At 42.4% G+C, this 12,917-nt stretch overlaps 2 protein-coding genes across 6 annotated transcripts in view; one reads left to right on the top strand and one right to left on the bottom strand.

Moving 5' to 3' along the window:
* The window catches only part of SPTB (spectrin beta, erythrocytic), a 119,560-nt gene extending 115,176 nt beyond the window's left edge, over window positions 1-4,384 (top strand). For all 5 annotated transcript variants that reach the window (XM_026708072.2, XM_087920651.1, XM_087920649.1 and 2 more), the window contains one exon: window positions 969-4,384. In XM_026708072.2, coding sequence (XP_026563857.1) covers window positions 969-1,136 — 168 coding nt within the window. In that variant the 3' untranslated portion in view covers window positions 1,137-4,384. The remainder of the gene's footprint in view (window positions 1-968) is intronic.
* Window positions 3,612-12,917, bottom strand: part of PLEKHG3 (pleckstrin homology and RhoGEF domain containing G3) — a 55,820-nt gene continuing 46,514 nt past the window's right edge. Inside the window, 4 exon segments of the mRNA XM_087926228.1 lie at window positions 3,612-6,705; window positions 8,573-9,986; window positions 10,816-10,908; window positions 11,808-12,155. Of these exon segments, the coding sequence (XP_087782354.1) occupies window positions 5,933-6,705; window positions 8,573-9,986; window positions 10,816-10,908; window positions 11,808-12,155 (2,628 nt within the window). The 3' untranslated portion in view covers window positions 3,612-5,932.

Here is a 12,917-nt window from a genome sequence, read left to right as displayed (position 1 = left end):
CTGTATAGCATGATAAAGGGTCATTGCTATTATGTTGCTCTTCAAATGCTTTGGTGTGCCTAAACAATTAACATTGACACTGTCAAAGCCAATTGGACATGTCTACTTGAATAAGGAAGGAGGCAAAATAGATTTAAACTTTCTTCTGAGAAGAAAAAAGGAAACTTCTGAATGAATGATTGGAGCTGATTATCAAGGAACAGCTCTGGAACGAGAACACTCAAGTGAGTGGTGTTGCTCCTTTTGTTAATGATTCTCTGCCTGCTTTCTTCCCCCAGACTGCTTCTGTATTTTGGTAAATAAACAGATGATACCAAATATGGGCAGCTTTCTACTTTTCTATTCTCTGAAGCTTTGGAAAAAGAAAATGAGTATATTCATTCATTTCAAATAAGTTTAGCCCATTTTTCTGCTTGAAAAACATCAGGTAGCTTCTTCAACCTGCAAATTCTATGGACCTGCATCAGCAGAGGAAGAACATAAAATAAATTTATATAATTTCATTCTGGGGATTGAAGCAGGAAGAGTCTCTTTTCAGGTTTTCTTTTCATATTCAAAAGCAGGTTGAATAAACAGATGATTTCATATATAAGACACTCAGTCAAAAGTAGGTCTTCTGAAGTAGATTCCAGTGGGGCCCGCTGCTAGGTAAGTGTGCCTAGAGTTGCTCTGTGGATTATATAATTCACTCATTCTCATTGCAGTTAATTTCTTAGCTATTGTTCAATTTTAGTATTTATTTTCCTTCATCCCTCAATTTTCATTCGTATTCTAGTTCCTTAGGGGGATGTTTACAACTTTACAGTGGTTTTGGAGTATTTGTGAGGAAATTATTGGATTCGTATATTAAATACAAGCTCATTTCTTACTCTAATTTTTTTGATCTATCAGTGACAGCATTTTTGCTGATCTTGCAACTGAAATGGGTAATCCTGCGTTTTTTGTTTCCGTTTTGTCCGGCTCCACAGGATGAGATGCACACCTGGCTCCTGGGATTCAGCACAGCAATAATTGACTCCCAAAGCATTAAATCCAAGGCTCAGAGCCTCCCTCTGCCTCCTATCACCACCACAGATGTGAACCTGACCAAGAAAGATAAAGAGAAGAGATTCAGCTTCTTTCCCAAAAAGAAGTAGCCATCTGCTTCAGTCAGATGCCTTTGTGCTAAGGTGCATTGTGAAAAACTGCATGCACGGGTTCTCCTTGGACATCCCTGGTACCACCCAGCACTGTTCCCCACACAGATCCCACTTCCTCCTTTTTGTTTTTTTACCACATCTCCCCAGAGGGCACAAAGCCAATGTTTCAGGGAAGAAAGCAGCATCCTTGCTTCAGGACCGTCAAGCCGTGTTCTCCAAAACAGAGCTGGGAGAGGCATATTCTTGGATGTCTGACCAAATGGGCATCACTCCAGAAAAATACTATTTAAGAGAACAGTGCTGTGTAGCTTTTTAGGAATGTTACAGAGAAAAGGAGTGGAGCGGAGTTCTGTCAGGCCAAAGATGATGAAAAAAGAAGTGTGCAGTCCTGAAGCAGTTTCCTTTTCTTTGTATCGCCAGATCACTACCAAAGCTCAGGATTCTATAAGCCAATTTCCCCATCTCCAGTTGGCATAGAATCATCACATGGAATTTAGATAGTTAATATTCTCCCTCTCCCTCCTCTCTCAAAGGCAGCATGCCTTCATCCAGCTCCTGGCTCATTTCAGCATTCATGCTAGATTGTCAGGATGGTGTTTCTGGAGGCCAAATGCTTCATGTTGTGGAGAGCTGCATTCTAACCACACATGTTGTTCATGTCATAAAGCACAGTACGTTTTCAACTCTACACCCAGTAAATTTCAGTCTACACCCAATAAATTGCAGGCAAAATCCCCAGATACTCATAGTAGGTTCAGAGTATAGCCAGAAAATTATCTATATTCCAACTTATGAACTAAATTGTTTGGAATTGAGATGTTTGTAGATATACGCACCCAGGAAATAAATTGTATTCATTTCTACAGAACACCACGAGCACAATCCAGCTAATACAACTTATGCATTTCTCCCACTAGCTAAATATAGAGAGTTCAGTGGGCCTAACTTGCAACCAATCTGTGCTGGGTTTTGCTCCATGTTATTTAGTGAGATTCTAATTAATTCCATTCTTTATGGCAAAGTATTGCAACTAGAATGCAGGTGCCACGCCTGCCTACAAGCTTTCTAAAAACATCTGTCCTGTATTGGCTCAGCTTGCCAGAAGCAAATGGCTCTTCTGTTGTTCCTTTGTGGAACATGTTGTGCTGAGCATGCGCTTGCCTCAGCTTCTCTCTTCTGCAGCAATGTCTGTTGTGGTGTGTTTGTGAATGGCTCTTTAAAATAGATACTCCTCACCCTCTATGAAGTATCACAAGCCCCTAACCTAAAGCACGAATTCAGTGCAAAGAGCATCCCAGCTGAATTGCTTATTGGAAAACAGTCTTTGAAATCCAGTTGTATTAAGAGTTTAAGAAGCCTGTGGGACTGATGTTCCTACAATGGCCTTTTGGCAAGTGTGCCATTCTTGATGGGGATTTTCAGTTCTTACAAAACTGGCCAAACTTTAATTCTCTCTTCAACATCCAACCCCTAGGGCTCATTAAACTTAGTATTTTTGGTTTGGGATGATATTAGACCATTCTAAAAGTGCCTTAACCTAGGGACATTTCATGATTGCTTCTGGAGTGAGCAAATTCAATAAGCACCATGCACAGTAAGGTCTGGGTTTTGAAAGGATGCCGTAAGTCGAGTTTTACAGCTAAAAAGAATACTCAAGAGGGAACCATCTCTTTGCTTAATATACATTGCAGTGAGTGTGGCTATAGGTCCAAAGAACCAAGGTTTTAGATTCTTCAGCTCCTTTTGGTTGTCTCTCAAAATGCTGTGCTCTTCCAAATTGCCTGGATTGTAATGGGTAGGCAATAAACTCTTACTAACGCAATGGGGAGATCGAAACTACATTGGATATACTAGTGTAATTTATTTTTTAAAAGTAGTAATTATAATGGTCTGCATTGTGAACTTTCCCTTCCAAAACTATTCTGAAGCATCACTGCCAACTTTCTCCCAGTATGTGTTTAGGAGGCACAGAAAGCTACTAATTTATATGATGGCTACTTAACCTTATATAAGGCCTCATAAAATACCAAACTTAAGTTTGGGTTTGTCGGTCAAATAAACCAGTCATTGTGAGCACATGGGCTCATCCAATTGAGCAGTGTTATTTGTGGTTTAGCCCCCTCCAGTCAAGTAGAAATCAAGTTTGCTTATTTCCAGTCACTTCTGGATTAAGGGCATTTATGATTTTAATCCATATCAGGGGACAGGAAGAAAGTGCTCTTCTCTGCTCTTTCAATCTATGCCTATAGGAAAAAAAGTTATTCTAATCAGCACACTTTTACTAGAGCACATATCAAGTTAAGCCAAAGAAGGGAAGCATGGGGTTGTAATTTCACTATAGGTTTTTTTTAAACCTGATATAAAGCTATTCTCAGGCAACAGGGAAGGAGTAATACAGATTCAGCAAATTTGTTTTTATATTCAAAGTATTGTTTAAGATTGGCATATGCTCAACTGATTCATTTGCAAGAGTCACCAGAAGACTTTTTATTGAACATTTTGCTTAAATGCATTTCACTTGTACATTATAGCACTCAGTGGGAATATGTACAGGAAGAGAGAAGTGCCATCATCATTGCTTTTTTGGAGGACATTTTCACCTGTCACTCCTGAGTTTAAATTTGTAGTGCACTGCCCATTTTCAGATAACTGAAATAAAAATATGATTAAGATACTCTTTGAGGCTATTCCTGCTTTATGAGGACCACTGCCCTGCACTGTACTACCTGCTTATAGAGAGCGGCTGTATTCCTTAGGTGCATTTTCTTCCATCCTATTTGTTTAATCTGTCATGAATTGGGTTTCTGAACCCATTATAAATCTCTCAGCTTGTAGGCATTGGGTAGAGTTGACTGTGACTCACAGCAATAGGCTCTTACCTATTACAGACCAAAAGCATTATCCCATAGGATCCATTTCCTGTCTGGTGTTTGGCAACCTTATCTTATCTGGGCTTTTCCCTCTTCATTCAACTGCTTTTCACAATCCCATTTATGCAAGTCAGCACATGTTAGAAGGGAATGTCATGTGATCAGGCTCAGAATACATATACTTCAGAGTGCCAAGTAGGCCAAGGCCTCTCCTACGGGATCTGGGAGCTGGAATTAATCTCTTTCCACAGCTAGGCATCACGTTCTGCCTGCTTCCAATGTGCTTCCACTGTCCAGAGAAAAGAGCTAAAGCTTCAGAATGTGCTTCAGAAGCAATTTAACATTTTTTTTCTAATAAATGAACCAATAAGCTTTTCCTGGCTCTGTGATTTTTTTGGGGGGAGGGGGGGATGTTTGTGTAAGTATGTAATTTGTCTTCCTAAACCACGATGGGAACAATATACTTAAATGATCCATTATCTCAATACAAAGGAAAGGATGCTAACATACCTTACTAAGTTGTGGTGTTTTATGGTACATGTTAATGTCTTAGTGTTTCTGTGATGAAGAAATGCTTCCTGTGCAAAAGTTCATTGGGTGTTTTCTACAGGTGATTCAAGATCCACCAACACAACTCAGGATCATGTTATCCCCTTCAGAAGCTTTGGTGGTTTCATCAACTCAGGCTACAGTGTTTCACAGTTGGCATCAATTCCACATGCAACTACTTCTCAGGCGGCATTTACTCTTAGCCAAAATAATCTAACTGCACTTTAGATTCTTCTCATACTGGGAAGAGAACTTCAAAGGCTACAAGACTGGTTAGATTTGCAAGGGCAGAGAACTCTGTGCTTCGAGAGAGAGAGAAAGACCCAATCTTGTTTCTATCATCAGGTTGCAAGAGATTCACAACCACTGCTTCTCAAACAACAATACTCCAATCGCAAAGAGAAAAAGGTGGTGTTATGACAGAGGCTATGGATCCGTAGGATGCAAACTGTCAATTTGCCTTGGAAAGAGGAAGAAAATATCTCAGTCTTGGAGTGGTTACCATTTATTTCCTCATGTTGGAATAGGAAGAGAACTTTTTATCTCATAGGATTTCTTTTGCTCAAAAGGTATTTTAATGCAAGACAAATTATACTAAGAAGATGGGCTAAAATGAAGTAATGAAGTGACTTGAAATGGCTTAGAACCCCAATGGATTAATGCACCAGTGTCAGTCCTTGGTACTGCTCATCTTGGAGAGATCATTGATTTCAAGAGTTGCCAATCAACTTTGTAGCATTTTTTGTGCATAGGAAATGTGGTACAAAAATCAGTTATTGCAATCTTCCCCAATTATATCCCACCCGCAAACATTGAAGAGGTCAAAGCTGTATTCACTGGTCAAAAGTGGTTATTGCACAATGCATATAGATTCAAATACAAACTCTATTAGGTTGGGTATTCCTAAGCTGAGAGGCCTGGAATTAACCAAAGCCATAGTAAAATTTCTTTAAAAAAACCTTAAAGAACAATAACTTATTTTCCTAGGAGATTGAGTAATGTACATCTTGCTCTGGCTTTGTAAAGCAAAAATTTCCAAATATACCACCCCCTGAAGGGAGGTACATATTCAAATGATGATTGATGTGTATTGTCTCTGCTTTGACTGGAAGCTCCCTGATTTTTCTAAATGTATTAAGAGTTCTGCCCAATAATCCTGCCTGGTGCAGTGTCAGTGGCATATCAGATCCATGTTCAAGTTCACAGATCTTTAAAGAGAGCGTTTAAAAAAAAAACACCTCGGTTTGAGGCAGTTGCACCTTCCCAGAAATTTCAAGCATGATGTGGAACAGGCAAGTAGTAATTCTGAGTAGTAATCCAAGAAGAGGTGGAGATTTGAGAATTTAATGGCACGGGAACAAGAGATGTGGGCGTTCAGCTGGTAGAATTAAGGGTCTGAAATTTCTCTCTCAAGTTTTTTACCAGGTTGTTTTGGCTGCTGGTTTTCTCCCACCATGCTTCCTGAACATCACCCTCATGTCTTTGACGTTCTTCTGAGTCTTGATATGACTTGTACCACTCCACCAGCTCTTTGGGAGAAAGCTTCTCTTGGTCTGAAGAGGAGAGAATCTGTGGCTCTCTTTCATCCGCTTTAGCTTCATTAGTCCCCTCAGGCAACTTCTCTATCACAATCACATGCTGGTTGTTCTCCAGTGATGCCTTTGCTGTGACACAAAATTCCTTTGGCCTATCACAAACAAGTCCCTTGGGGATGGAATCCAGAGAGGACTTTCTCCTGCAGCTCTGTTTGTCCCATTGCTGACTTTTTACGTCTGTTTTTGCAATCACCTTTGAGCCCTGGGATTCTGCCTGCATCTTAGCATCATCTACCATTTTCTCAGGTGCCGAACAACTTCTGTTGACTAGCGGGGGTCTGCATTTCTCAATCGCCACCTGACAGGAATATCTGGACCTCAGCTCCCGTACGTCGGGCCAGTCGAATTTCTCAGTCATGATGGGGCTGAGGGGACTGTGAGAGAGGGTGTAGGAGCTGGTGGGGGAAGACAGGCTGACGGAGCTGTTGCTGGAAGAGAAGCGCTTAGGGGACTTCTGACATGTTGAGGAAGAGGAAAGAAGGCCCCGTGAGCTAGCCTCCTGAAGCACAATTTGTTCATAGTTGGGGAGACACAAGGGAGACTTCTTTTGGCCTGAGCAAAAAAAAAAAAAAAAAGTCAGAATAAGGCAATGTTGGGGCAAATAGAGGGGGATTTATTGAACCAACCCACTCAATGGAATTGGGAAGCTCATTCTCCTGCAACCTAACACTTTTACCTAATTAGCAGGAGCTGCACTCACAAATCAGGTATTTACAGGATAGCAATGGAAATTCTGGTCCCAATTGTGGTCATAAGTCGAGGACAACCTGAAGTACAATCTTATGGGGGTTCTAAACAATATTTAGAAGCTTCAAATGACACACAAAACAGGAATCAAAGATGTTTCTAGAGTTCTGCTTTTCAGATCCCTATTGCAGTTTTAATCCCTGGCTAGAATTCTTTTCTGGGTTCAGTTCAAGGCAGGATATTATGCACAAAACTTTAAATGAGTCATTCTAAATCCCTGTCCACAAAATTAATCAATTAAAGCTTCCAATATTTAAAATAAGCTGGGAGCAAACTATTATCTTAAATGGCTTGAGACCAGCATGTTGAAAGGTCTGGTTCTTCCTCATGTATTTATTCTGCTCCATCATCAGAGATCTTGTTCTCCATGCTGCTGCCAGCAAAATGACATCTCCATAGACGGTTGAGTTTCCAGGATTTCCTGAACTGTGGCATCTAGAGCCTTGGTGGCACAGGGGTTAGAGTGCAGTACTGCAAGCTACTCCTGCTGCAGTTTGGCAGATCAAAACCCACCAGGCTCAAGGCTGACTCAGTCTTCCATCCTTCTGAGGTGGATAAAATGAGGACCCAGATGGTTGGGGGCAATAGGCTGACTCTGTAAACCACTTAGAGAGGGCTGTAAAGCACTATGAAGGGGTATATAAGTGCTATTGCTATCTTAGTTCATTATGTCCCTTCTCAAAGAGATAGGGGCAGGTATTTCCCCGATGACCTGGCTTTTAAATAGGCTATTTGTTCGACCTACTATGTGATACAGGTAGTCCTTGACCTACAACCATTCATTTAGCCACTATTCAAAGTCATAACCACACTGAAAAAGTGACTTATGACCAGTCCTTATACTTGCAACCATTGCAACATCCCCAAGGTCACGTAATCAAAATTTAAACACTTGGAAAGTGACATGTATTTTATGCTGGTTGTAGCATCCTGGGTTCATGTGATCACCATTTATGAGGAAGATTAAGATCACCATTTATGGAGGAAGATTAATTCATTTAATGACTGCATAATTTGCTTAACAACTGCACTCATTCATTCAACAACTGTGGCAAAAAAAAGATAATAAAACTGGGTACAAACTCACTTAACAACCACCTGTTTAGCAATGAAAATTCTGGTTCCAATTGTGGTCATACGCTGAGGACTACCTGTAACTCCTAGCTGAGCTTGGCTGATCTCAAAAAGCTAAACTGGGTTGGGTTTGGTTAGCATTTAATCAGGATTAATTAACGAAATCCTGAGGATCTGAGCTAGGCTGGAAAGGCAAAAAGAAATCCCAATAGAAGGCAATGACAAAACTCTACACTATTGCCAAGGGAAAAATTTTGTTAACATTTTCCTTATGATAATGTGCTAATGTTCCCCATGTTACATTTTTATATGGTAGGATTTTAACATTGCAAGCCACCTGGGAATTCTACTAAAACAAAAAGGTACGATAAAAGTAAATTCATAATATGATACACCAAGAGATCAATTGCCTACAATTTTTAGAGGCAAAGCATTTCTGTGAGCAAAATGTCTTTTCTTTCTTTTATTAAGGTAAGGACAGGCAAGCCTGTGGAACAGACGAACAGTAATAATCTCCCTTTCTTTCTCAGCAAGCGTTGCTTCTAGGTATTGCTATAATTAAGATGATAGCCACAAATGCCTTCTTGGTCCTACATACCTTTTTCTCTCTTAACCACTCCCTGTTGGCCAGTGGAGGTGTTTCTCTGCATCTCCTCCTCTACTTCAGCAAGTCGCCTACGCATGGGTGGTTTCTGGTTCTTAATTCGGAGGCTGTATTGGCGGGCCAACTGGTAGACTTTGTTCCTCACTTTCTCTGTCAGCTCAGCCTCCGTGAGATGAGCCAGCTGCATGATGTGAGGGGGCACCTGAGGGAAACTCTGGTCTTGATCACAGCTCCCTAACTCTTGAGCTGCTTTCCAGGGTAATCTGGATGGCATGGTCTGCTCCACAGGAGCCTTGTTCTCAGGAGGGGGCACCACGGGCTCCTCCTCTACTATGTCCCCAAGATCCTCGTCCTCCAGGATAAGAAGTGGTTCGTGAAAGTCAAAGCCATTCTCCTGATTTCCTAGCCGGGCTTTCAAATAAGACTCAGTCTGGCCCAGGCCCCCATTTGCTTTGTGCTCCCTACAGTCTTCCGTCCTCTTTGGTTGCTCCATCTCCTCCCATAGTTTAATCATCTCACAAGGTGGCCTGAACTCTGCTTCAGTGATAGGCACTGGATTTTCCTCACTGGTCGTCTCCAAATGGGGAAGCGGGAGTACAACACCGGGCCTGTTTGAAAGCATCAAGGATGCTGCCTTGCCTGCTACACTATTGTCCAAGAGGGCCGGTCTCTTCCTCTTCAGCACCTCCTGCCCAGGCTCTGGCTGGGGAAGACTGTTTATCCGAAAAACAGAATTTCTCACCAGCCCTTTGGGAATGAAGGAGAGGCTCTCCCTCCGCTTGACACTGAAGTTAGCATCCTGATGCTCAGCATAATCATAGTAATTCTTGATCTTGTCCAGCAGCAGCCGGTCCTGGTGGGACAACATCGATTCCTTCCGTCGACAAGAAGAATGGTCGGACTCAACCAGACCAGGCCGCACTGCACCGTTGCAGGCACCGTTGTAGGGTTCAGCAGAGGGCTCTTGCAGGATGCTGCAACTCTGAGAGTCCACAGTCGTGCAGCCGTTGCTGCAACACTCAGCCTTTTCGCCCCCTTCCAAACTCAGAATGCTGCTGCTCCGGCTGGCCATCTTCGGGGTGAGGTAGCCCTTCCCTTCCTCGTGGACCAAGCTATTGCGACGGGAGAGGCTGCTGGCAAAGCGCTCTGCAATGATACTGGCCTGATCTAGCACAGAAAAGGGGAGGATGCTGCTGGACTGTGGTGCATGACCATCCTCTCCCTCCTCTTCCTCCTCACTGCTCAAAGGCTTCAGTTCTTCTACATTTGCAGCAGACTCCATGTTATCTGAACCTTGATCCAGAAGCCCATGATGATCTAGATCCGGATGCTGAGGGCTCTCTTCTAGGCATTCTTCCCTATGTGAAGAAATGTCTAATACCTTGTCAAGCTCAATAGGTGATCGAACCTGGGAAAAAAATCAGAGAAAAGAGATGAAGAGAGAGAAAGAATCTCAATGACAATGATTTGTGCCTTCAGAACAGTGTTGACTCTATTAGTCCCTAAAGTTTTCTTGGCAAAATTTTCATAAGTGATTTGCCATTGCCTTTTTCCTAGGATTGAGAGAGTGCTATTGGCCCAAGATACACAGCTGGCTTTGTGCCTTAGGCAAGACTAGAACTCATCGTCTTCTAGCTTCCAGTCTGTTGCCTTAATCACTATACCAAACTGTCTCTCACTCATTCTTACCTGAATTAAATTACTGTAATGACAGTTGGATGGTTATCTATTATGAGTCCTGGTGGCACAGTGGTTAGAGAGCAGTATTGCAAGCTACTTCTGCTGCCTGCCATCTGCCTGCAGTTTGGCAGTTCGATTCTCACCAGCTCAAGATTGACTCAGCCTTCCACCCTTCTGAGGTAACTAAAATGAGGACCCAGATTGTTGGAGGGAAATATGCTGACTCTGCAAACCACCTAGAGGGGGCTGTAAACCACTGTGAAGTGGTATTTAAGTCTAACTGCTATTGCTAATATGCGACATTGTTTAGCTACTAGGAAAGTGTTTCAAAGGTCAAAGTTGTTAATTTTGACACAGAATTTTCAAAGCCATAAAAATGTACTTATCTACACCTTGGTTCATCTGAATACAGTAAAGGTAAATCATTTCACATGCTGCATCCCTTGTGGCCAACACAAATTGCCGACCAGATGGTGTTGTACATGATGCAAATAATAAGAGATAGTTAATAGGCTAAGCTTTGATCAGAGCTGCATTATCTGCCAGCATTCACCTACCTTAGGCACAGGTGACACAATCTCCACAATCCTCTCTCTAATGCTGGAAGAGTGGTCTTGTCTGGGTCCTTCCTGTGTCTTGTGGCCCTTGCCCTGAACCCAAATAGCAATGATCTTGTTAGAGGACTAAATGGTTGGATCAGAGAACAGAATCATTGTGTTTATGCTGGATTATCAGACAGGAGCAGCCAAATATCTCTATTCAGACTCTATTACCATTCTGGTGTAACTTAGTCTTATTCATGTTCCCATGTATACAACTGGGGGGAAGGGGGGGTACTCCAGCTACTGAAATATATTCAACAATGATCAAAAGTTTCTATGCAGGCCCAAGACTAATATTCCAGACCCTGGACACAACAATAAGCCAAGCAAATGGAAGGAGAACGTATGTCAGTGGGATGTCAGCTGACCTGCTGCCCAGGCACAAAGTAGTTTGCAGCCAGCCATTAAGACCAACCTTTATTCAGTTTTACATCCTACATTTAGCAACTGTACAGTTCAATCTTTTTTTTAACCTGCAGGCTGATCAATGCTTTATAATCTATGCCTTCAGTACTGAATCCAAGGAAGGGTCCAAAAGCACATGGAATGGGATTTGTCAAGAGGACGACTTAAAGGTGAACATTGTCTCGTTACTGGATGATTAATATAGTGGAACTTTCCTTGCACATTACAAAATATATATCAAAAATGGATTTTCAACAGAGACAAAGCAAACTGATCCAAGAATTCTCTTTTGTTATCAAGCGCAAATCCAGTTAGGTTGTATGGAGAGCGTAAAGTGCCAAGTCAGTTGGTAGCGCCACTTCATAGTTAAGAGCCCTACATGCAGTGCTTCTCTTTTAGAGATAGCGTCCAGGCCCTAGTTGGTTATTCCAACCCCTGGTCCAGTTCCAACTGATTAGAAGATTTTAGGGAGCGCAGCCTAAGCCATGCACTAAGCCAACATGCAGAAAGGAGACGCAGCAGAGACTCAACAGGCACCTCACCGTGCTGCCCCAGGAGAAAAGCAAAGTATTGGCCCGATAGTGCCAGCAATGGAGGACTGCCATCAAGGAGCTTGCAAAGTCTGACACCTGCTCCGTTCCTACCAGCCTGTCCTCCTCCTCCTCTTCCTCCTCCTCGTCCTCCTCTTCTTCTTCTTCTTCTTCTTCCTCTTCCTTCTCCTCAGCTCCATTCTCTTCCTCGAGCCCTGTCTCCTTCTCACTGCCATCACTTTCAGCCACCTCTTCAGAAGATTCCTGGGGAAGGGTCTGCTGATCCTCCTCTTGGGATAAGCTGTTGGGGATCTGTGGGGGTTCCCCAAACTCCAGAAGGGCTCCATCACTATCTGCATGCTATATGAAGTGAGGGTAAGCAAGGGTATCCTTTAGAAAGGTCTTGGCAAGGGGATGCTATGACAACAGGACTTCTCTTCCCTTCTCCTCCATGGTTCCATTTCTTCAAGAGCTACAGAACATGGCTTAGGCTTAGGGCAAAAGTAAGTGCCCTTCCACTGGCAGGTCGGATTAACCTTTAAGAAGTATTTTAAGGGACTGAGGGCTCACCAAAAGGCACCCATGACTTTTCATTCCTTTAAAAGGGGAGCTGTCTTCCAACCTTTTCAAAAAATTCTGAATCTTACCTTTAATCCTACTGAAGATTTGCAGCCCATAAAAAAGAGAAAGAAGGCGACAGTTAGAGGACAAAAGGCAGAGTTTTAATTTCCTTGCTCAGTTATTCATCTGGCTTACTGTGTCCCTTTTCCATTGGGGGGGGAGGGCACATAGAATCAGAAGACATGAACGATATGCAAGTTTTAAGAATATATATCTTTTCTGCAAAAGGCATATCTCTGTAGTCACTTTGATCATTAACAAGAGACTTATAATTAGAAAGAGGGGAAAAAAATGGCAAATGAGCGAGTGCAGCCGCCCACAAGCTGTGCCTGACTCCACCATTTGTTTACAGCTAATATACTACCCCCAGACAGTGTTGCCAAAATAAGGCAGCAAAAACACTACTTGTGAACCATGCAATTTCCTCCTCTCTGTAAATAAGGGCAAAATTCACTGTTGTCTCTTCAATCCCCCCCAAACCCTGCCTCCACATGCACACAC

The sequence above is a fragment of the Pseudonaja textilis genome, chromosome 1 (assembly GCF_049901715.1).
Source record: "Pseudonaja textilis isolate UNSWEBS1 chromosome 1, rPseTex1.2, whole genome shotgun sequence".
NCBI lineage: Eukaryota > Metazoa > Chordata > Lepidosauria > Squamata > Elapidae > Pseudonaja > Pseudonaja textilis.
The sequence above is the reverse complement of the archived record's forward strand: the minus strand, read 5'-3'. Positions and strand labels throughout refer to the sequence as shown.